The sequence below is a fragment of the Pleurodeles waltl genome, chromosome 1_2, assembly GCF_031143425.1.
Source record: "Pleurodeles waltl isolate 20211129_DDA chromosome 1_2, aPleWal1.hap1.20221129, whole genome shotgun sequence".
Taxonomy (NCBI): Eukaryota; Metazoa; Chordata; class Amphibia; order Caudata; family Salamandridae; genus Pleurodeles; species Pleurodeles waltl.
Window position 1 is genome coordinate 1,343,977,107 of NC_090437.1, and position 25,552 is coordinate 1,344,002,658.

Genomic DNA, 25,552 nt, shown 5'->3' on the forward strand with positions numbered 1-25,552 from the left:
CCGGGTACTGCCAAACTACCTTTCCCGGGGTTTCACTGCAGCTGCTAACCCCTCAGACAGGTTTCTGCCCTCCTGGGGTCCAGCCAGGCCTGGCCCAGGAGGACAGAACAAAGGACTTCCTCAGAGAGAGGGTGTTACACCCTCTCCCTTTGGAAAAAGGTGTCAGGGCTGGGGAGGAGTAGCCTCCCTCAGCCTCTGGAAATGCTTTGATGGGCACAGATGGTGCCCATCTCTGCATAAGCCAGTCTACACCGGTTCAGGGATCCCCCAGCCCTGCTCTGGCGCGAAACTGGACAAAGGAAAGGGGAGTGACCACTCCCCTGACCTGCACCTCCCAGGGGAGGTGCCCAGAGCTCCTCCAGCGTGCCCCAGACCTCTGCCATCTTGGATTCAGAGGTGTGCTGGCACACTGGACTGCTCTGAGTAGCCAGCAGGTGACGTCAGACTCTTGCTGATAGGCTCTTAACTGTGTTACTAGCCTATCCTCCTTCCTAGGTAGCCAAACCTCCTTTTCTGGCTATTTAGGGTCTCTGCTTTGGGGAATTCTTCAGATACCGAATGCAAGAGCTCACCAGAGTTCCTCTGCATCTCTCTCTTCACGTTCTGCCAAAGGATCGACCGCTGACTGCTCAGGACGCCTGAAAAACCGCAACAAAGTAGCAAAGACGACTACTGCAACCTTGTATCGCTGATCCTGCCGCTTTCTCGTCTGTTTCGTGGTGGTGCATGCTCCGGGGGTAGCCTGCCTCCTTCTTCCACCAGGAGCTCTGAAGAAATCTCCCGTGGGACGACGGAATCTTCCCCCTGCAACCGCAGGCAACTAAAGACTGCATAACCGGTCCTCTGGGTCCCCTCTCAGCACGACGAGCGTGGTCCCTGGAACTCAGCAACTCTGTCCAAGTGACTGCCACAGTCCAGTGACTCTTCAGTCCAAGTTTGGTGGAGGTAAGTCCTTGCCTCCCCACGCTAGACTGCATTGCTGGGTACCGCGTGATTTGCAGCTGCTCCGGCTCCTGTGCACTCTTCCAGGATTTCCTTAGTGCACAGCAAAACCTGGGTCCCTGACACTCTAACCTGCAGTGCACAACCTTCTGAGTTGTCCTCCGGCATCGTGGGACTCCCTGTTCCGGTACTTCTGCGGGTGCTGCCTGCTTCTGTGTGGGCTCCCTGACTTGCTGGGCGCCCCCTCTGTCTCCTCATCCAAGTGGCGACATCCTGGTCCATCCTGTGCCACAGCAGCATCCAAAAACCCTAACCGCGACCCTTGCCTTGCAGCTAGCAAGGCTTGTTTGTGGTCTTTCTGTGTGGGAACACATCTGCAAGCTTCTTCACGACGTGGGACATCCAACCTCCAAATGGGAAGTTCCTAGTCCTCTTCGTTCTTGCAGAATCCACAGCTTCTACCATCCGGTGGCAGCTCTTTGCACCCTCAGCTGGCATTTCCTGGGCATCTGCCCTCTCTCGACATTGTCGCGACTCTTGGACTTGTTCCCCTTGTTTCACAGGTACTCAGGTCTGGAAATCCACTGTTGTTGCTTTGCTGGTGTTGGTCTTCTTTGCAGAATTCCCCTATCACGACTTCTGTGCTATCTGGGGAATATAGGTGCACTTTACACCTACTTTTCAGGGTCTTGGGGTGGGCTATTTCTCTAACCCTCACTGTTTTCTTACAGTCCCAGCGACCCTCTACAAGCTCACATAGGTTTGGGGTCCATTTGTGGTTCGCATTCCACATTTGGAGTATATGGTTTGTGTTGCCCCTATCCCTATGTGCTCCCATTGCATTCTATTGTGACTATACATTGTTTGCACTGTTTTCTAATACTATTACTGCATATTTTGGTATTGTGTACATATATCTTGTGTATATTTGCTATCCTCATACTGAGGGTACTCACTGAGATACTTTTGGCATATTGTCATAAAAATAAAGTACCTTTATTTTTAGTATATCTGTGTATTGTGTTTTCTTATGATATTGTGCATATTACACCAGTGGTACTGTAGGAGCTTCACTCGTCTCCTAGTTCAGCCTAAGCTGCTCTCCATAGCTACCTTTTCTATCAGCCTAAGCTGCTAGAACACCTCTTCTACACTAATAAGGGATAACTGGACCTGGTGCAGAGTGTAAGTACCCCTTGGTACCCACTACAAGCCAGGCCAGCCTCCTACACAAATGTTTTATATGGGTGACTCCTAAAGAGGCAGGTGATGTGGAGAAGGAGCGCGGCACGTTTGCGACGAGCCTCCATGTCAGAGGTACAGCGTCGCCGACGCTGTACGCAGGGTCAGGCGATCTCCAGAGCTGGGCTCTCTGCGGGTGAATACTTGTTGTAGGTGTGTGACGTACAGTATCACGACGAGAGTGAGCTGAGGTCACTCAGACGCGCAAGAAGAACCTTTGGGTTAACCCAGGGAAGTCCAAGGAAGACACCCTCCCTCTACAATAAGAGTCAAAGTCAGGTATTCCTAAACTGAAAAACAAAACTCTTGGTCTTTCAAAGACGAAGCCACACTTGTTCCCCTAAAAAAAAAAAAAAAAAAAAAAACCCTATCTATAATGACCTCACCCACTCTAGTAGGAGCATGCTTCATCAGGTCTGACGTATACCTGCGTCACAGGTTAATGCCCCCCGTCCTCCTGCACCAGCTTCAAGGGCACTACAGCCTTCACACGGAAGGGTCTCCTTACCTGGCCATGAGTTTTTACCATAACTTAAGCAGACACAGTTCATCAGCTCAAAACCCCCACAAAAGAGAAACTGAAAGGAAAAGGGCCTTGAAGGTGCGCCCCCGGAGAGGGAGCACGCTTCAATGCGCTGTACTTCAGGCATGAACGAACCCCTCACCTTCCATCCCTGAAGGACAAGTCTCCCCCAGTGCATCCAGCTCAGTGACGGAAGCAGGGGACTCTCACCGGATCCCAGCTCCGGCGGTATTCCTGGGCCGGAGCGGGGGCGTGGCTGGCCCAGGGGAACCTGCAGGTTTGGTCCTGATGTCACTTTCTGTCGCTGTGATATGATTCAGGGGCTCCTGCACGTGCCTGCGTTCTGTTTGGAGCAGACACCTGCAGACACCTGCAGACTCCACCCAGATTCACCCAGACTCTTGTTTTCACTTCCAGCCGGGCTAAACAAAGAAAGGGCTGTTCTAATGGCCCAGCAGCCCCTCTGTTGTTCAAGCATCACCCGGCTTGGAACTCTCTAGAGCCTTTTACCCAAATGCCAAAGAGGTGGAAACAGGCACTGACACACAGTTTATCACTTTCAAGAAACAAGGACTTGAAGGCAGATTTTTTGCTTTTTGCACGAGATGTGCATGTAGGGTAAGAATTCCAGGTGTACCTGTTTGTGTGAGTAATTACACTATTAATGGTTTAAATGGAACCAAGTAATATTTTTTTATTTGATCCTTTAATGGAGCTACTCATCCCAGTGTATGGTGTCAGAGCCCCTTACATCACTCACAGGCACAACTAATCGCACAAATATGTCAATCAATGTACAGGAAACACTACTTAAGACAACGACGGCTCTAAGGAATAGGAATCGCACATCGTCCGCACTTGTAGACATTAAGGGCCAGATGTACAAAGCATTTGTTTGGTCGCAAATGTCCCATTTCGCGGGACCGGGACAACGGAGAGAAAAATGCTTTTTCAAATGTACAACCACAAAACTGTCATTCCAGTGCATCACGGCTCGGTTTTGTGGCTTAAAACAAAATCGCTATTTGGAAAGGGCGAGTTCAAGGCATCCTTTCCACACAGGGACTTTGAATGGTACGTACTCGTGTTTACACACAAAATGTGGTTGTAAAACATTCATACTTTACCATTAGTAGCATCCCATTTGTGAATGGGACGGGGTCACTTTGGGGTGATTTCCCCTTTGAGAACGTTTAAAAATATATTTTTCAAGACCAGGGAGTTGTCCTACACACCACCGCCTGCTCTTAGAAACGAAGTGAAACATTTCTTAAAAAAAAAAAAAAAAAATAGGATACTGAATCCAGTAAAAATAAAGATTGGTTTATTTATTAACAATCACAGACATGCTGACCCCCAGGAAGTCACCATCGGCGTGATGGCGAATGGTGCTGGGTCACAAGTTGCCACCTGCCTGATTAATATTCATGAGGTAGGTCTATTTGCGACTCACTACGAAAACGCTAATTAGGAAATAAGGATCAGATATACCTTTAGTGCATTAGTGATAGTAATTACCAAAGAGTGACTGGCAAAAAAATCCCTACTAGGTAATCGCCATTACTAATGTTGGTACATTTGGCCCCACTTGTAACCAGTGAATACTTGGGAGTAACAGAAAGTCAGGAGACAACAAGACTATTACTTCCTAAAGGAACTCTTCTTTTTAATCTGAGAATAACCACAGGTTAAGAAAATATCATTGAGAATATAAACCACTGGCTTACACTTTGCACGCAGCTCCTCGGCGCTATATTAGAAGGACTGCAACTTGTGTAATAGACGTAGTCAAGTAATCAGCGCCTTGAGACCCTCACAGGTGAGTAGTGCGCTTTACAAATTCCTGATTGATTGATTGAATCTCACAAGCGGTGGCCCACTAACCGAGCTAGATAAAATACACGTCCGTGATCTGCATGTCACATGATGTGCCTTGCAGCAAGCAAATTACCCCTCTATGCTAGTTTATGAGTCAAAACTGTGAGTGGACAAACCAGAGCCCTCCCAGGAGTGCTTTCACCACCGGAGCTTGCCTGCCTGGATTACCACCTCATCCAAACATTCTGAGCACAGATCTCTGCCGCAGGGCTCATACCCTGTGGCAAATCTTTAAAATACAGCTTCTGGGACCAAATGAGCTGGAATAGATTTACTGTCACATTTGCCCCTTTTCCAAATTTCATGGCACCAATTTTTTTTTTTTAAATACCATAACAAGTTCACTGCCACACACTGCTTTTGATGCTCTGCCCCATTCTCTCGCCCACATCTTGAAAGCCCCCCCCAAAATTGTGTTTCAAGTCCAGCACTACTGCTGCCGGAGAGGCAGGTGCTACCCTAGCGTTGCCAATCGATAAATTGCGGCCCCATCACCCCTCCTTGTCTATGGGTTTAGTATAAGGTGACCTCTGTTTCTGAGGAACCAGCCTGAGCAGGGCAGCTACAAGATTTAACACAGGGATTGGTGGTGTTGCTAAGACTTAAAGCAAACTACCAAAACATCACCTTAAAGTAACTATCACTTTTGTTTTAGTGTCATTTGACCCTTAAATCATTACAAAACTCATGCCATGAAAGGCAACAGTGGTGAACGCTCTAACTATTGGTCAGAGCTCCATGAATGTGTGTCAAGGGCACCCAGTGCTTAATTTGTTAATTTGCACCACCCATTGCCCCTTCGAGCGTTCAGCTACTAACCACCACACTCCTACAAGTGTGACAATTCATATTATTTAAAGCCCCCAAAGCTGTGAGAATGGCTTGGGTGACGGGTATTTGTCATTTTTCATGTATATTAAATTAAACAAACAGCTCCACCATGTGGCAGACTGTCATAAGTGCCAGTGTTGACATTTAAGTGCCAGTGGCGAGCACCGGAAACCACTGGTTCAAATTAACCACTGAGTGTAAGAGGCTGGACTGGCTTGTAGTGGGTACCAAGAGGTACTTACACCTTGCACCAGGCCCAGGTATCCCTTATTAGTGTAGAGGGGTGTCTAGCAGCTTAGGCAGATAGAAAAGGTAGCTTAGCAGAGCAGCTTAGGCTGAACTAGGAGACGAGTGAAGCTCCTACAGTACCACTAGTGTCACTTGCACAATACCATAAGAAAACACAATACACAGATATACTAAAAATAAAGGTACTTTATTTTTATGACAATATGCCAAAGTATCTCAGTGAGTACCCTCAGTATGAGGATAGCAAATATACACAAGATATTTGTACACAATACCAAAATATGCAGTAATAGCAATAGAAAACAGTGCAAACAATGTATAGTCACAATGGAATGCAATGGGGGCACATAGGGATAGGGGCAACACAAACCATATACTCTAGAAGTGGAATGCGAACCACGAATGGACCCCAAACCTATGTGACCTTGTAGAGGGTCGCTGGGACTGTAAGGAAACAGTGAGGGTTAGAAAAATAGCCCACCCCAAGACCCTGAAAAGTGGGTGCAAAGTGCACCTAAGTTCCCCAAAGAGCACAGAAGTCGTGATAGGGGAATTCTGCAGGAAAGACCAACACCAGCAATGCAACAACAATGGATTTCCAGACGAGAGTACCTGTGGAACAAGGGAACCAAGTCCAAAAGTCACGATCAAGTCGGGAGTGGGCAGATGCCCAGGAAATGCCAGCTGTGGGTGCAAAGGAGCTGCCACCGGATGGTAGAAGCTGTAGATTCTGCAAGAACAACAAGGGTTAGAAACTTCCCCGTTGGAGGATGGATGTCCCACGTCGTGAAGTCGTGCAGAGGTGTTTTCGTGCAGAAAGACCGCCAACAAGACTTGCTAACTGCAAAGGTCGCGGTTAAGGTTTTTGGATGCTGCTGTGGCCCAGGAAGGACCAGGATGTCGCCAATTGCGTGAGGAGACAGAGCGGGCGTCCAGCAATACAAAGAGCCCACTCAGAAGCAAGCAGCACCTGCAGAAGTGCCGGAACAGGCACTACGAAGGGGAGTGAACCGGAGCTCACCCGAAGTCACAAATGAGAGTCCCACGACGCCGGAGGACAACTCAGGAGGTTGTGCACTGCAGGTTAGAGTGCCGGGGACCCAGGCTTGGCTGTGCACAAAGGAAATCCTGGAAGAGTGCACAGGAGCCAGAGTAGCTGCAAAACACGCGGTTCCCAGCAATGCAGTCTAGCGTGGGGAGGCAAGGACTTACCTCCACCAAACTTGGACTGAAGAGTCACTGGACTGTGGGAGTCACTTGGACAAAGTTGCTGAGTTCAAGGGACCTCGCTCGTCATGCTGAGAGGAGACCCAGAGGACCGGTGATGCAGTTCTTTGGTGCCTGCGGTTGCAGGGGGAAGATTCCGTCGACCCACGGGAGATTTCTTCGGAGCTTCTAGTGCAGAGAGGAGGCAGACTACCCCCACAGCATGCACCACCAGGAAAACAGTCGAGAAGGCGGCAGGATCAGCATTACAAGGTCGCAGTAGTCGTCTTTGCTACTTTGTTGCAGTTTTGCAGGCTTCCAGCGCGGTCAGCAGTCGATTCCTTGGCAGAAGGTGAAGAGAGAGATGCAGAGGAACTCTGATGAGCTCTTGCATTCGTTATCTAAGGAATTCCCCAAAGCAGAGACCCTAAATAGCCAGAAAAGGAGGTTTGGCTACCTAGGAGAGAGGATAGGCTAGCAACACCTGAAGGAGCCTATCAGAAGGAGTCTCTGACGTCACCTGCTGGCACTGGCCACTCAGGGCAGTCCAGTGTGCCAGCAGCACCTCTGTTTCCAAGATGGCAGAGGTCTGGAGCACACTGGAGGAGCTCTGGGCACCTCCCAGGGGAGGTGCAGGTCAGGGGAGTGGTCACTCCCCTTTCCTTTGTCCAGTTTCGCGCCAGAGCAGGGCTGAGGGATCCCTGAACCGGTGCAGACTGGCTTATGCAGAGATGGGCACCATCTGTGCCCATCAAAGCATTTCCAGAGGCTGGGGGAGGCTACTCCTCCCCAGCCCTGACACCTTTTTCCAAAGGGAGAGGGTGTAACACCCTCTCTCTGAGGAAGTCCTTTGTTCTGCCTTCCTGGGCCAAGCCTGGCTGGACCCCAGGAGGGCAGAAACCTGTCTGAGGGGTTGGCAGCAGCTGCAGTGAAACACCGGGAAAGGTAGTTTGGCAGTACCCGGGTCTGAGCTAGAGACTCGGGGGATCATGGAATTGTCTCCCCAATGCCAGAATGGCATTGGTGTGACAATTCTATGATCTTAGACATGTTACATGGCCATGTTCGGAGTTACCATTGTGACGCTATACATATGTCGTGACATATGTATAGTGCACGCGTGTAATGGTGTCCCCGCACTCAGACAGTCCGGGGAATTTGCCCTGAACAATGTGGGAGCACCTTGGCTAGTGCCAGGGTGCCCACACACTAAGTAACTTAGCACCCAACCTTCACCAGGTGAAGGGTAGACATATAGGTGACTTATAAGTTACTTAAGTGCAGTGGTAAATGGCTGTGAAATAACGTGGACGTTATTTCACTCAGGCTGCACTGGCAGGCCTGTGTAAGAATTGTCAGATCTCCCTATGGGTGGCATAAGAAATGCTGCAGGCCATAGGTGTTTCCTGGGACCCCAATACCCTGGGTACCTCAGTACCATATACTAGGGAATTATAAAGGTGTTCCAGTATGCCAATGTAAATTGGTGAAATTGGTCACTAGCCTGTTAGTGACAATTTGGAAAGAAATGAGAGAGCATAACCACTGAGGTTCTGGATAGCAGAGCCTCAGTGAGACAGTCATAACACAGGTAACACATACAGGGCACACTTATGAGCACTGGGGCCCTGGCTGGCAGGGTCTAAGTGACACATACAACTAAAACAACATATATATACAGTGAAATATGGGGGTAACATGCCAGGCAAGATGGTACTTTCCTACACAACCCCCCCCCCAAACGAAAGACAATAAGACTAGCCATGACCTGATGAGTCTTCATTGTCTAAGTGGAAATATCTGGAGAGTCCATCTGCATTGGAGTGGGTACTCCCAGGTCTATGTTCCACTGTATAGTCCATTCCCTGTAGGGATATGGACCACCTCAACAATTTAGGGTTTTCACCTTTCATTTGTTTTAGCCAAGGTTTGTGGTCTGTCTGAACAATTAAGTGAGTGCCAAACAGGTATGGCCTCAGCTTCTTCAGTGCCCAGACCACAGCAAAGGCCTCCCTCTCTATGGCAGACCAACGCTTTTCACTAGGGGTCAACCTCCTGCTGATAAAAGCAACAGGTTGATCCTGGCACTCAGAATTAAGTTGTGATAGGACTGCCCTTACTCCTAATTCAGATGCATCAGTTTGGACATAGAATTTTTTAGAGTAACAAGGGCTTTTCAGGACAGGTGTAGAGCACATGGCCTGCTTCAGCTCCATCAAAAGCTTTCTGACAGTTTGCTGTCCATAATACCTTTTTGGGCATTTTCTTAGATGTGAGGTCATTAAGAGGGGCTGCAATGGAGCCATAGTTCTTTATGAACCTCCTGTAGTACCAAGTGAGGCCTAAAAAGGCTCTCACCTGAGTCTGAATTGTAGGGGGGACCCAATCTATAATAGTTTGGATTTTCCCCTGAAGTGGTGCAATCTGTTCTCCACCTACCAGGTGTCCCAGATAAACCACTTTGCCCTGCCCTATCTGGCACTTTGAAGCCTTGATAGTGAGGCCTGCCTTCTGCAGGGCCTCCAAAACTTTCCATAGGTGGACCAGGTGATCATCCCAGCTGGAGTTAAAGACAGCTATATCATCTAGATATGCTGCACTAAAAGCTTCCAGCCCTTGCAGGACTGTGTTCACCAACCTTTGAAAAGTGGCAGGTGCATTTCTCAATCCAAAAAGGCATTACTGTGAATTGGTAATGGCCTCCAATGGTTGAAAATGCAGTTTTTGCTTTTGCATCCTCTGATAACTTGGTCTGCCAATACCCTGCAGTCAAATCAAAGGTGCTTAGATACTTGGCAGATGCCAGTGTATCTATGAGCTCATCTGCCCTGGGTATAGGGTGAGCATCAGTTTTGGTTACCTGGTTGAGACCTCTGTAGTCAACACAAAATCTAATTTCCCTTTTACCATCTTTGGAATGAGGTTTTGGTACAAGTACCACAGGAGAGGCCCATGGACTTTCAGAGTGCTCAACCACTCCCAGTTCAAGCATTTTCTGCACCTCTTGTTTTATGCAGTCTCTGACATGTTCAAGCTGCCTATAGATCTTACTTTTGACAAGCAAGCTGTCTCCAGTATCTATAGTGTGCTCACACCAAGAAGTGGTGCCTGGCACAGTAGAGAAGAGTTCAGAAAACTGACCCAGGAGATTTATGCAGTGGTCTTTCTGCTCAGCAGTAAGACAATCTGCCAGTACTACCCCTTCCACTAGAGCATCTTGTTCTGTGGAAGAGAAGAGATCAGGGAGAGGGTCACTCTCTTCTTCCTGTCCCTCATCTGTTTCCATGAGCAGGGTGAGATCAGCCCTGTCATAGTAGGGTTTCAGGCGATTGACATGGAGCACCCTAAGGGGACTCCTGGCAGTGCCTAAGTCAGCTAAGTAGGTGACTTCATCCTTCTTTTCAACAATTATGTGGGGTCCACTCCATTTGTCTTGGAGTGCTCTTGGGGCCACAGGCTCCAAGACCCACACTTTCTGCCCTGGTTGGTACTGAACCAAAACAGCCTTCTGGTCATGCCATTGCTTTTGGAGCTCTTGGCTGGCCTGAAGGTTTTTACTGGCCTTTTTCATGTACTCAGCTATCCTAGATCTTAGGCCAAGTACATAGTCCACTATGTCTTGCTTTGGAGCTTTCAAAGGTTGTTCCCAACCCTCCTTCACAAGTGTTAGAGGACCTCTTACAGGGTGTCCAAATAGGAGTTCAAAGGGGCTGAAGCCCACTCCTTTCTGGGGTACCTCCCTGTAAGCAAAAAAGGAGGCAAGGTAAAAGGACATCCCATCTCCTGCGGAGTTTGTCAGGGAGTCCCATTATCATTCCTTTCAGAGTTTTATTAAACCTCTCAACCAGTCCATTTGTTTGTGGATGATAGGGTGTAGTGAACTTGTATGTCACACCACATTCCTTCCACATGGCCTTTAAGTAAGCAGACATGAAATTGCTTCCCCTGTCTGATACTACGTCTTTTGGGAAGCCCACCCTGGAAAATATTCCCAGGAGGGCCTTTGCCACTGCAGGAGCTGTAGTGGTCCTTAGAGGAATTGCTTCAGGATATCTGGTGGCATGGTCCACTACTACCAAGATAAACCTATTGCCTGAAGCAGTAGGAGGGTCAAGGGGGCCAACTATGTCAACCCCTACCCTTTCAAAGGGAACCCCAACCACAGGCAGTGGAATAAGGAGTGCCTTTGGAGTGCCACCTGTCTTGCCACTGGCTTGACAGGTTTCACAGGACTTACAAAATTCCATTGTGTCCTCTGACATTCTAGGCCAATGAAACAAGGGGACAAGCCTGTCCCAAGTTTTCATTTGCCCCAAATGTCCAGCTAAGGGAATGTCGTGGGCTAGAGTTAGGAGGAACTTACTGTATTCCTGAGGAATCACCAATCTCCTGGCAGCTCCAGGTTTTGGATCCCTTGCTTCAGTATACAAAAGGTTATCCTCCCATTAAACTCTGTGAGAGTCACTGACATCCCCATTTGCTTGTTTGACAGCTTGCTGCCTTAGACCCTCTAGTGTGGGACAGGTATGCTGTGCCACACTCAGCTCCTCCCTGGCAGGCCCCCCTTCACCCAAAAGCTCAGCAGTGTCTGCTTCCAGCTCCTCTGGTGTAGGTTCTGCACAGGGTGGAAATTCTTCTTCCTCAGAAGTTGAATCCACTGTAGAGGGAGGGATAGTAGGTAGTGTTTTACCTTTACTAACCCTAGCTTTAGGGAGCACTTGGTCCATTCTTCCAGGATCCAAGTCACCCTGTCCTTTTTGCTTTTTGGCCTGAGCCCTTGTCAAAGCAAAAATATGCCCTGGAATGCCCAGCATTGCTGCATGAGCCTCCAACTCCACTTCTGCCCAAGCTGATGTCTCTAAATCGTTTCCTAGTAGACAGTCTACAGGTAAATCTGAGGCAACCACAACTTTCTTTGGACCAGTAACCACCCCCCCCAGTTGAGATTCACAACAGCCATGGGGTGGCTAAGAGTGTTGTTATGAGCATCAGTCACTTGGTACTGGTGACCAAGTAGGTGTTGTTCAGGGTGGACCAGTTTCTCTATTACCATGGTAACACTGGCACCTGTGTCCCTGTAGGCCTGAACCTCAACACCATTTATTAGGGGTAGTTGCTTGTACTTATCCATATTAAGGGGACAAGCAACCAAGGTGGCCAAATCAATGCCCCCCTCAGAGACTAACACAGCCTCTGTGGTCTCCCTAACAAGACCAACCCCAACTAAATTACCAAAAGTGAGCCCAGCTACTCCCTTGGATTGGCTATTAGTAGGTTTGCTCCCACCACCACTGCTATTACTAGGGGCACTAGGTGTAGCAGCAGGGGTTGTAGTGGTAGGAGGCTTGGTGCTTTTCTTTGGGCAACTGGGATCAGTTGTCCAATGGCCTTTTATTTTACATAAATAGCACCATGGTTTCTTTTCTTTGTTTTGATTTGAAGAGGATTTGGGCCCACCACCCCCACCAGAGTGTTTTTGTGGGCCTGATGAAGACTCATTTTTAGATTTGTCCCCACCCTTGTCAGAAGACTTACCATCCTTCTTCTTGCCATCCTTGTCACCCCCTGTATGAACTTTTCTGTTCACCCTTGTTCTGACCCATTTGTCTGCCTTCTTTCCCAATTCTTGGGGAGAGGTCAGATCAGAGTCTACCAGGTACTGGTGTAACAAATCAGACACACAATTATTAAGAATATGCTCTCTCAGGATTAAGTTATACAGGCTTTCATAGTCAGAAACTTTACTGCCATGTAACCACCCCTCCAAGGCCTTCACTGAATGGTCAACAAAGTCTACCCAGTCTTGTGAAGACTCCTTTTTGGTTTCTCTGAACTTCTTCCTGTACTGTTCAGTGGTTAAGCCATAACCATCAAGGAGTGCATTCTTAAGAATAGTGAAATTATTGGCATCACTTTCTTTTACAGTAAGGAGCCTATCCCTACCCTTTCCACTGAAAGATAGCCATAGGATAGCATCCCACTGCCTTTGAGGGACCTCCTGTACAACACAGGCCCTCTCAAGTGCAGCAAACCACTTGTTAATGTCATTCCCCTCCTTGTAAGGGGGAACTATCTTGTGCAGATTCCTAGAATCATGCTCTTTTGCAGGATGGCTATTTGGAATACTGCTGCTGCCACCATGGGGTCCTAACCCCAACCTCTGTCTTTCTTTTTCTAAATCAAAGGCTTGCCTATCTAAATCCAGCTGTTGCTTCTTGAGCTTCAGCCTGGATTCTTCCACTCTCAATCTATTGAGCTCCCTTTCTAACACTCTGTCATCAGGGTGGGTGGGTTGGGCATGCCTTGACACAGAAGAATGGTGAGAATGAACAGAGAGAGACCTTTCCCTAACAGATGGCACTCTAACATTCTGGCCTACAGAAGTAACACTCCTACTATGATGAGAAGTAACACTCTTACTGTGATGTGAATTCACATCAGTACCAGCTATGCTTGTTGGCCTGCTAAGGGTCAGGTTGGGAAGTTTCCCTTCCGAATCTTTCACTGGGGGTGCCCCAGAATCAGAGTGGGAACCATCAGCTAATTTCTCACCAGAAGTGCCAACTAAGGTCTTATCTTGTTCAATGAGCATATTAACTAACAGTTGTCTTGAGGGATTCTTCCCTACCCCTAAACCTCTATCTATGCAGAGACTCCTTGCTTCCTTCCAGCTAAGGTTGTCATAAGCTATGCTGGACAGATCAAGTGTTTGGCCTGTACCAGACATGATAGACAAGAGTTTAAGGGACAGAAAAAGAAAGAAAAAGTTTCAGAACTTTTTAAAGAACAGAAAAAAAAAACTTTTAAAACTTATTAAGAACTTTTTGAAAGCATTAGATGTACTTTTCAGCACTTAGTAAAGAAGTGATGGGAGAAAAGCAAAACTTTTTGGTTAGGTGTAAATACATTGAACTTGTTTTGTATATTTTTCTCTTATGAAAAGTACAATATGACAAAGTGGTAAGTAATTGCAAGTAGTTATCCCACCGCTGCACAACCAATGTAAGAGGCTGGACTGGCTTGTAGTGGGTACCAAGAGGTACTTACACCTTGCACCAGGCCCAGGTATCCCTTATTAGTGTAGAGGGGTGTCTAGCAGCTTAGGCTGATAGAAAAGGTAGCTTAGCAGAGCAGCTTAGGCTGAACTAAGAGACGAGTGAAGCTCCTACAGTACCACTAGTGTCACTTGCACAATATCATAAGAAAACACAATACACAGATATACTAAAAATAAAGGTACTTTATTTTTATGACAATATGCCAAAGTATCTCAGTGAGTACCCTCAGTATGAGGATAGCAAATATACACAAGATATATGTACACAATACCAAAATATGCAGTAATAGCAATAGAAAACAGTGCAAACAATGTATAGTCACAATGGAATGCAATGGGGGCACAAAGGGATAGGGGCAACACAAACCATATACTCTAGAAGTGGAATGCGAACCACGAATGGACCCCAAACCTATGTGACCTTGTAGAGGGTCGCTGGGACTGTAAGGAAACAGTGAGGGTTAGAAAAATAGCCCACCCCAAGACCCTGAAAAGTGGGTGCAAAGTGCACCTAAGTTCCCCAAAGAGCACAGAAGTCGTGATAGGGGAATTCTGCAGGAAAGACCAACACCAGCAATGCAACAACAATGGATTTCCAGACGAGAGTACCTGTGGAACAAGGGGACCAAGTCCAAAAGTCACGATCAAGTCGGGAGTGGGCAGATGCCCAGGAAATGCCAGCTGTGGGTGCAAAGGAGCTGCCACCGGATGGTAGAAGCTGTGGATTCTGCAAGAACGACAAGGGCTAGAAACTTTCCCGTTGGAGGATGGATGTCCCACGTCGTGAAGAGTCGTGCAGAGGTGTTTTCGTGCAGAAAGACTGCCAATAAGCCTTGCTAGCTGCAAAGGTCGCGGTTAGGGTTTTTGGATGCTGCTGTGGCCCAGGAGGGACCAGGATGTCGCCAATTGCGTGAGGAGACAGAGGGGGCGTCCAGCAAGACAAAGAGCCCACTCAGAAGCAAGCAGCACCCGCAGAAGTGCCGGAACAGGCACTACGAAGGGGAGTGAACCGGAGCTCACCCGAAGTCACAAATGAGAGTCCCACGACGCCGGAGGACAACTCAGGAGGTTGTGCACTGCAGGTTAGAGTGCCGGGACCCAGGCTTGGCTGTGCACAAAGGAAATCCTGGAAGAGTGCACAGGAGCCGGAGTAGCTGCAAAACACGCGGTTCCCAGCAATACAGTCTAGCGTGGGGAGGCAAGGACTTACCTCCACTAAACTTGGACTGATGAGTCACTGGACTGTGGGAGTCACTTGGACAGAGTTGCTGAGTTCAAGGGACCTCGCTCGTCGTGCTGAGAGGAGACCCAGAGGACCAGTGATGCAGTTCTTTGGTGCCTGCGGTTGCAGGGGGAAGATTCCGTCGACCCACAGGAGATTTCTTCGGAGCTTCTAGTGCAGAGAGGAGGCAGACTACCCCCACAGCATGCACCACCAGGAAAACAGTCGAGAAGGCGGCAGGATCAGCGTTACAAGGTCGCAGTAGTCGTCTTTGCTACTTTGTTGCAGTTTTGCAGGCTTCCAGCGCGGTCAGCAGTCGATTCCTTGGCAGAAGGTGAAGAGAGAGATGCAGAGGAACTCTGATGAGCTCTTGCATTCGTTATCTAAGGATTTCCCCAAAGCAGAGACCCTAAATAGCCAGAAAAGGAGGTTTGGCTACCTAGGAGAGAGGATAGGCTAGCAACACCTGAAGGAGCCTATCAGAAGGAGTCTCTGACGTCACCTGCTGGCACTGGCCACTCAGAGCAGTCCAGTGTGCCAGCAGCACCTCTGTTTCCAAGATGGCAGAGGTCTGGAGCACACTGGAGGAGCTCTGGGCACCTCCCAGGGGAGGTGCAGGTCAGGGGAGAGGTCACTCCTCTTTCCTTTGTCCAGTTTTGCGCCAGAGCAGGGCTGAGGGTTCCCTGAACTGGTGCAGACTGGCTTATGCAGAGATGGGCAACATCTGTGCCCATCAAAGCATTTCCAGAGGCTGGGGGAGGCTACTCCTCCCCAGCCCTGACACCTTTTTCCAAAGGGAGAGGGTGTGACACCCTCTCTCGGAGGAAGTCCTTTGTTCTGCCTTCCTGGGCCAAGCCTGGCTGGACCCCAGGAGGGCAGAAACCTGTCTGAGGCGTTGGCAGCAGCAGCAGCTGCAGTGAAACACCGGGAAAGGTAGTTTGGCAGTACCCGGGTCTGAGCTAGAGACCCGGGGGATCATGGAATTGTCTCCCCAATGCCAGAATGGCATTGGGGCGACAATTCCATGATCTTAGACATGTTACATGGCCATGTTCGGAGTTACCATTGTGACGCTATACATATGTCGTGACATATGTATAGTGCACGGGTGTAATGGTGTCCCCGCACTCACAAAGTCCGGGGAATTTGCCCTGAACAATGTGGGAGCACCTTGGCTAGTGCCAGGGTGCCCACACACTAAGTAACTTAGCACCCAACCTTTACTAGGTAAAGGTTAGTCATATAGGTGACTTATAAGTTACTTAAGTGCAATGGTAAATGGCTGTGAAATAACGTGGACGTTATTTCACTCAGGCTGCACTGGCAGGCCTGTGTAAGAATTGTCAGAGCTCCCTATGGGTGGCAAAAGAAATGCTGTAGCCCATAGGGATCTCCTGGAACCCCAATACCGTGGGTACCTCAGTACCATATTGTGAATTATAAGGGTGTTCCAGTATGCCAATGTAAATTGGTGAAATTGGTCACTAGCCTGTTAGTGACAATTTGGAAAGAAATGAGAGAGCATAACCACCGAGGTTCTGGATAGCAGAGCCTCAGTGAGACAGTTAGTCACTACACAGGTAACACATTCAGGCACACTTATGAGCACTGGGGCCCTGGGTGACAGGGTCCCAGTGACACATACAACTAAAACAACATATATACAGTGAAATATGGGGGTAACATGCCAGGCAACATGGTACTTTCCTACACTGAGGCCACCAAAGTATTCCACTGTGGGCTGGAAGGCAAGGGCCAGAAGCTCAAATGAGGGTGCTTGGGAAGAAACACTGAACAGTCCCACGCACACAAAAAAGTTCTAGATACTCAATGGGTGCAAGTGGCTCCTCCTGAGCCAAAAACAAAGTTTTGTGAGCTCTGAACTTCCCGCAAGAGTATCACCAGCATATGGTGTAAAGTCATTACAACAGTTGAATTTTAAACAGATGTGTGTAACCACTTTTAAAAATAGGATATGCCGCAAAATATAAAAAAAGAATATCAGGAGACTGGTAAAATGCAGCATAACTAGACTCTGTATAATACTGTAGTGTGGTCATTTTTATGTATCCTTTGCGCGTTAGCTTCAGGCTTTAGGCCTTTGTGCACTTTGCCCTGGATGTATTTTATTCCTTTGCTCGCAGCTTAGTGCCTCTGTGCACTTTGCTCTAAATGCATTTAATTCAGCTTCGTACTGTTATTTTTCAAATAGCCAGTTCTACGGTCTTGTTTTATTTTTGATATCACACTGTTTAGCCTACTTCAGCACTGGAGTTCTCAATAACACATTCTTGCTAACTCTGGGCTCCAGTCAAGGATACAGTCTGGTACATTGCCGATAGACGTGGTAGGAGTTTAGTCTTTGGATACATTCCTGCGTAGGGACGTTTTGTGATCACACTGACATGTTAGTTATAAAAACACTTCCTTGTCCTAATACACGCAAGAAGGAGATTCCGGCCAGGGAACCATAACCAGACGCTGACTGCCTCGTTGCAGATGCTGAACCAGATCACAGGCCTTTGCTCAGGTATGAGTGTTGATGTCTTCCCGGGGAATCTGAAAGGCAAGTTAGTAGCTTAACATGCTGTGCTCGAAATATAACTTACTGAGAGAGAATAGAATCTATTAACACCATGATAGCGTTGTTTTTATGTTTCACTCTCATCGTGACTATTTCAATCCTACTGTGTTGTATGGTTCTGGTTATTGCGGCCCACGCATTATCTAAAATGCAGTCGTTTTATTAAAAACAATCTATAAAACTTAAACTGCCTATGTCATTTGTATATGAGATCATACTGTAAATGAGAGAGCTGTTTGGGACCTTAGTGACCACGACTTCCCTGAGAAGTTCTAAAGATGTCATGCGCTCGGCTGCCCAATTATCCCTCCCCCTCGGGAGAGATGAGGCACTGCTAGTTAGCCGGAGCAAAACCGGATTGAAGGTGACAGAGGTCCTTCTAAGTGGGTCAGACTCAGTCCCCCACACCAGGAACGACCCTGTTAACTAGAAATCCAGAAGTCTCATTTAGGATAATGAGAGCCCACGCGACAATAGGAAGGGTAAACTATCCAGAATTTGTTAATTTAGTAAATTAAACAGCCACTTTCAGATACACTTTCCTGCAAATCCATTGTGTTTCTGTGGTATACCGCTGTCCTGCAGAATTTCCTACATGAGGAGTGTCAGTCTGAGGAAACCAGTCTGATGAAACTTCGTGCTGCAGAAGTGACGCAATGCCAAAATACTTTAACGAAAATAGTACGTTTCTGTGGAAAAGGCACGTGTCATGAAGAGAAAGGTAAGAAGGTAACATGGGAAGAGTGTCCAAGATTGAGGAGAAATGGCGATGAGGCAGGGCAAGCAGTAAGCGTAAAATAAAAAGGGGGTAAAGCAGGAGGTATTTTGTAAGAAGGTTTCTTATTTGGTGGTGGCATCTGGAGCAGATCCTAATGATCCAAGGATCCCAATAAAACATTCATGTTCTGTGAGCCATGTGCACTCCCGCAAATATACCTGAACCACTGGGCACACGTATGCACTTCCTAAATCAAAAATAAAAATATCTAAATATGCAGATCCTGGAGGTGAATCAAAAGTTTCACCTGTAACCGCATGGGTCATGATGTTAAAATAAAGACAGCAAAAGGACACCTGAAATGACGAATGTTCAAGAGAACAACAAACACATACATAAAAGACCCGGAGCTGCTGAGATTCAGGGATACAGATGGAGGCAGCACCTTGAGACCCTCACGGGGGAGTAGCCGCGCTTTACAAAAATTGATTGATTGATTGAAGGAGGCAGCAGATGGAGGCAGCAGATGGAGGCTGCATAACTCATGTCTTCCTAGCTAAGGAAGTTCAGCTTTCCTTGGGTCTTCACCTCACAGTGGACAAACTTCACTCAAGCAGTGGGGGCACCTAGGACCCAGGTCTGTCCAAAAACTAAAGGAACTCTGCAGGGTGAGGCCCTTAAGTACAGGTTAGGTGCTTAATCCCTTTTTACTAATGACACATGCAAGGTGTCACCACATAGGAAGGACAGCCACAAAAAGCGCATTGAGGCATCCCCACAGATGACCAAAAGGCACAGTACGCACTCTTTTGTGAAGGATTTTTGGATGAGGGTTCGCTTGGGCGATGGGCACACTATGTGTGCTCTATCATTAGAGAGTAATGTACCCTACGTGTTTACCTTTGCGTGGTGCTGGGGCATCAGGGTCCCGGTTCTGGAGATGGTAGCTAGAAGAAAAAATACACAACTTAAGTGACTCTCAAGAACACAGAAAGGGAAGACATCTGCCAAGTGATTACACACCAATGTTTATTCCCCATAGAACAGAACTAGGATGGCAGAATTTAGGAGGAAACTGAATTCAGAGAGGGCAGCGAGAGCGTGGGAGCACCAATGAATGGACTGAGTACCTAGGAATGCTAGAACCCAGAAAAAGAGAAGAGGCCTTAAAAGAAGCCACTTCATGGAGATAAGGGATGGAGTGGCATAAGTGATCAAGATCAGCAGCTGTCTGAATCAGGGCGCAGAGACAAAGTACCCCAAGCAATGTAAGGCTCACGGGCTTTGTAAGACCGCAGCAGGAGACATCCACACCGCTATACACTGTGGTATGTTGTGGGACCAGCAGGAGTGACATATTGACACTGCCATACACTGTGGTATGTTGTGGGAGCAGCAGGAGGCTCCACATCAACGTACAATGTGGTATGTAGTGGGAGCAGCAGGAGGCTCCAGGTCACTGTGCACTGTGGTATGTTGTGGGAGCAGCAGGAGGCTCCACATCACCGTACACTGTGGTATGTTGTGGGAGCAGCAGGAGGCTCCACATCACCGTACACTGTAGTATGTAGTGGGAGCAGCAGGAGGCTCCAGGTCACCGTGCACTGTGGTATGTTGTGGGAGCAGCAGGAGGCTCCACATCACCGTACACTGTGGTATGTTGTGGGAGCAGCAGGAGGCTCCACATCACCATACACTGTGGTATGTTGTGGGAGCAGCCGGAGGCTCCACATCACCGTACACTGTGGTATGTTGTGGGAGCAGCAGGCGTGAGACAGCCACACTCCTGTACACTGTGGTATGTTGGAGGAGCAGGAGGAATTGACTGCAGCACACAGCATCTGTTTACATTATACTTCACATGTAGCTACATTCAGTAGTAAACAAAGGTAGCAAGAGAGTTGGAACTATGGATCCAAGTCCAGATGGCGGCTCATAAAGGCCACATGGAGGTTTGACACCAGGCGCAATGTCGTGAGCTCAGAGCCAAGGAAGCCGGCGGGTGGTTTGGGATTAAAGCCCATAGGAGCTGAGAACAAGGGTCTTGCTGTGTGGTTACCTGTGAAGAGCACGCTCAGTAACGGAGTAATACTGTTGATGAAGAGCCCACGAATGTTGGCGGGAAGTGTATCCCGGTTCTTCTCCAGGAATCCGCTGGCAGTGTACTGCACCTGCAAGCACATGACAAGCAGATCAGCCTCAAAGTGTGAAAAGATGACTCACATTCATTGAAGTACAGGTCTCTAGACAAACTGTCCAGTCTAACGGATCCAACTCTATATCACATGCAAACGTCCCTATAGACACTTCTAAGCCTACTAATGACTGTACATTCACACGTAGGTCCCAAAAGACCAGCTAACACAAAGTTCCAACACCAAGCACTCAATCAACACACAGACAGTGACAACACAAAGGAAGGGTAAAATCAGTTAAGTAGCATGTTCACAACAATGAAGACCCTGCTGAATATCATTGTACAAAATCTTCACATTTTTGTTGGAGCCCGGTTTATCCTTAGTGACCTCCGCACCTGAGGTAAAGACTCCAACGAGGTCAAAGACCTCCCAGGAATACAGGTCGACGTCTCCCTGTTCCACACTTACCATTACCCAGCTTTATCACATATTACTTCACAGCCACGAATATGTCGATACCCACTTGGGAACAAACCCAGGTGATCTCATCCTCACAAAATCTCCCATAATATGCAACCTGTGATCCCGACTTTTAACATATGTAAAAGTATTTTCTTTTTCTAGCACATGGTTAACTTTAGAATCTTCATGTTGGAAACTTCATATCTGTGGCTAATCATTATGGAAGTAGGCACTCTGCCCCTCATTAGTACAAAGAGTGAAACTTCGGATTTAGAGAAGCACAAGTAGCTCACAACAATTCCTTCAAAACCTACAAAGAATCCATTGTGTTAGAAAAAGAAATGCAGATTGTCTTTTTTTCAGTCTATTGCACCTCCCAACAAACCTATTGCTCCTGGGATGATACAATGACATTGTAGTGCGATTCCCAAATGATCCAAAAACTTGCTAAATTCCCCAGAGGTAATTTGAACCCCATTATCCTTAACTTTATCAGAGATTCCTTCTATGCCAAATAAGCTTTCAAAAAATGCCATCACCCCTGGACTAATGACACAGTTTAACTTAACATCAAGCCAATGTGAATAGTAATCCACAATCAAAATCCATACCTACTTTCCCCTTTCATTCCATTTAGGGGATCAATAGTGTCCAAACCCAGCTTTGCCCAAGCCTTTTCTGGCACAGGCATCAACTCGAATGGTCTGGGGACAATGATTTGAGATTTATTGCAAATAGCACATGACGTGCATAGTATCACATAATGCTTGCCACACCTGTCAAGACCCGACCACCAGGACTTCCCCCGATCCTTTGCTTCATTGCTCTCATGGCAATCTGTCCTACACATCTCACATTTACAACTATGTCCAGCAATTTGCTGAGAACCACCAACAACCAACTGCCACAAAAAAACACAAGCAATTCTACAACAACACAGACAATTCAACAGCGATAGGAAGCAATGACTTCAAGTTCCTTGAATCAGGCTACCTCCTTATATGTTTTTCTACTGACCTTGTAAGCACATCACCCTCCATCCCCACCACCGCTTCTTCCCATTCCGACTTGGAAATAGATCCACCTGTCGATTGACTCAGTGAAAACACCAGCCCTTGATCTTCCTACACATCAACAGTCACTTTTCCAGGTAACACAATAGTAGACAAGACAATCTGCTGCGATATTTCTCACATTTGGAGTGTAATCCAAACACTCCTCAATATGAAAATATACAAATATAATAATAATAAACAAGCACCCAAACAGTTACTAATAAGGCTACCACCTATTTCCACACATTTGTGACGTGTACTTCCCCTCCTAGCTGTCGTTATCTACATGGACATTGCCCAAAGAGGTCGGACTCCCTCAAGGAAGGTTCAGCGAAGTTCTTCTCAAGAAAAAGTTGCAAAAAAAAAAAGTTTCACTCGTGTTTCGTAAAAGTCATAGGCTCTGTAAAACACAGTGATATGGCTCCTTTGAAATATTCAGCTAGGTTCTGGTCCAGTTTGAGGAGACAATGAGGGTGTTAAAAGATTAAACCTCTATGCAACATATGTGACAAAATAAACCAAACTGCATAAAACCAAACATAGAAGAAAAACAAGTGAGTGAGAGAAAATGCACACCAAATACTTGGCAATAGTGATGGGTAGGGGGTGTTGGGTTGAGTTGATGACTGCTGGAGTACACCCTCAAAGCAATATATATTTTAGTAAATTGAGTATTAATGGTATTACAGAGCGGGTGTTACTACTAGGACTTAGTTAGAAGGAGAAATATGAGAGCTCTTTTAAAAAAAAAATAAAAAAATCAGGAGTAGGAATATTGATGGGACTTAACACAGATATAGTGTGTTGTTTAAACTATGGATCGAAGAGATCACATTAGAGGCTCAAGGGCAGGACAGGAGAGCACCAGGCTCCTTCGATCCTCCATCTGGCAGGTTTCCTATGATCCTCCAGATGGCTGATGGTGACTCCGGGTCATCAGCAGTGATATGAGGTAGGTCACCACTGGACGGCTACTCATCCAGGTTGGCAGGAAAAGACACAGGTGAGTCCTTTCAAGGCTAGGAGGGTGGGTCTACCTCTGAGTAGTGACCATTGGGTGGACCTGTAATTGACATAGGTGGGCTGTGGTCGTACATTCACTTATGGGACAAAGCTTTTTTCTGCCCCCCGTGCTGCACTGCGCTCCACGTATATACACATTGACCTCACCCTATTGCCAGTTAGCTGTCTGTGCGGAGATAGGTGCCAAGAATTCAGCTGAACATTATCAGTAGGGGAACAGGGCGGCCATGAAAGTATTCACAAAGGAGCTTAGGTCTCTGGGTCTGTAGGAAAGTACCATCTTGCCTGGCATGTTACCCCCATATTTCAATGTATATATGTTGTTTTAATCTATGTGTCACTGGGACCCTGCCAGCCAGGGCCCCAGTGCTCATAGGTTTGTGGCCTATATGTGTTCCCTGTGTAGTGACTAACTGTCTCACTGAGGCTCTGCTAACCAGAACCTCAGTGGTTATGCTCTCTCTCTGCTTTCCAAATTTGTCACTAACAGGCTAGTGACCAATTTCACCAATTCACATTGGCATACTGGTACACCCATATAATTCCCTAGTATATGGTACTGAGGTACCCAGGGTATTGGGGTTCCAGGAGATCCCTATGGGCTACAGCATTTCTTTTGCCACCCGTAGGGAGCTCTGACAATTCTTACACAGGCCTGCCACTGCAGCCTGAGTGAAATAACGTCCACGTTATTTCACAGCCATTTACCACTGCACTTAAGTAACTTATAAGTCACCTATATGTCTACCCTTCACCTGGTGAAGGTTGGGTGCTAAGTTACTTAGTGTGTGGGCACCCTGGCACTAGCCAAGGTGCCCCCACATCGTTCAGGGCAAATTCCCCGGAATTTGTGTGTGCGGGGACACCATTACACGCGTGCACTGTACATAGGTCACTACCTATGTACAGCGTCACAATGGTAACTCCGAACATGGCCATGTAACATGTCTAAGATCATGGAATTGTCACCCCAATGCTTCCATGATCCCCCGGGTCTCTAGCACAGAACCCGGGTACTGCCAAACTGCCTTTCCGGGGTCTCCACTGCAGCTGCTGCCAACCCCTCAGACATGTTTCTGCCCTCCTGGGGTCCAGGCATCCCTGGCCCAGGAAGGCAGAACAAAGGAACACCCTCTCCCTTTGGAAATAGGTGTGAAGGCTGTGGAGGAGTAGCCTCCCCCAGCCTCTGGAAATGCTTTGATGGGCACAGATGGTGCCCATCTCTGCATAAGCCAGTCTACACCGGTTCAGGGATCCCCCAGCCCTGCTCTTGCGCGAAACTGGACAAAGGAAAGGGGAGTGACCACTCCCCTGACCTGCACCTCCCAGGTGAGGTGCCCAGAGCTCCTCCAGTGTGTCCCGGACCTCTGCCATCTTGGAAACAGAGGTGTTTGTGGCACACTGGACTGCTCTGAGTGGCCAGTGTCAGCAGGTGACGTCAGAGGCTACTTCGGATAGGCTCTTACCTCTCTTGGTAGCCAATCCTCCTTCCTAGGTAGCCAAACCTCCTTTTCTGGCTATTTAGGGTCTCTGCTTTGGGGATCTCACCAGATAACGAATGCAAGAGCTCACCAGAGTTCCTCTGCATCTCCCTCTTCACCTTCTGCCAAAGGATCTACCGCTGACTGCTCAGGACGCCTGCAAAACCGCAACAAAGTAGCAAGACGACTACTAGCAACCTTGTATCGCTTCATCCTGCCGGCTTTCTCGACTGTTTCCAGGTGGTGCATGCTCTGGGGGTAGCCTGCCTCCTCTCTGCACCAGGAGCTCTGAAGAAATCTCCCATGGGTCGACAGAATCTTCCCCCTGCAACCGCAGGCAACAAAAGACTGCATCACCGGTCCTCTGGGTCCCCTCTCAGCACGACGAGCGTGGTCCCTGGAACTCAGCAACTCTGTCCAAGTGACTCCCACAGTCCAGTGACTCTTCAGTCCAAGTTTGGTGGAGATAAGTCCTTGCCTCCCCACGCTAGACTGCATTGCTGGGTACCACGTGATTTGCAGCTGCTCCGGCTCCTGTGCACTCTTCCAGGATTTCCTTCGTGTACAGCCAAGCCAGGGTCCCCGACACTCTAACCTGCAGTGCACAACCTTCTGAGTTGTCCTCCGGCGTCGTGGGACTCTCTTTTGTGACTTCACATGGACTCCAGTTCACTCTTCTTCTAAGTGCCTGTTGGGGTACTTCTGCGGGTGCTGCCTGCTTCTGTGAGGGCTCCCTGACTTGCTTGGCGCCCCCTCTGTCTCCTTATCCAAGTGGCGATATCCTGGTCCCTACTGGGCCACAGCAGCATCCAAAAACCCTAACCGCGACCCTTGCAGCTAGCAAGGCTTGTTTGCGGTCTTTCTGCGTAGCTTCTTCATGACGTGGGACATCCATCCTCCAAAGGGGAAGTTCCTAGTCCTCTTCTTTCTTGCAGAACACC

General features: G+C 47.8%; 1 protein-coding gene across 1 annotated transcript in view; it reads right to left on the reverse strand.

The window, feature by feature from the left end:
* LOC138252353 (myosin-IIIb-like) overlaps nt 1-25,552 on the reverse strand; it is a 407,650-nt gene that overhangs the window by 99,628 nt on the left and 282,470 nt on the right. Inside the window, exons 15-16 of the mRNA XM_069205730.1 lie at nt 20,512-20,623; nt 19,353-19,399 (exon numbers count right to left, since the gene is read on the reverse strand). Of these exons, the coding sequence (XP_069061831.1) occupies nt 19,353-19,399; nt 20,512-20,623 (159 nt within the window). The remainder of the gene's footprint in view (nt 1-19,352; nt 19,400-20,511; nt 20,624-25,552) is intronic.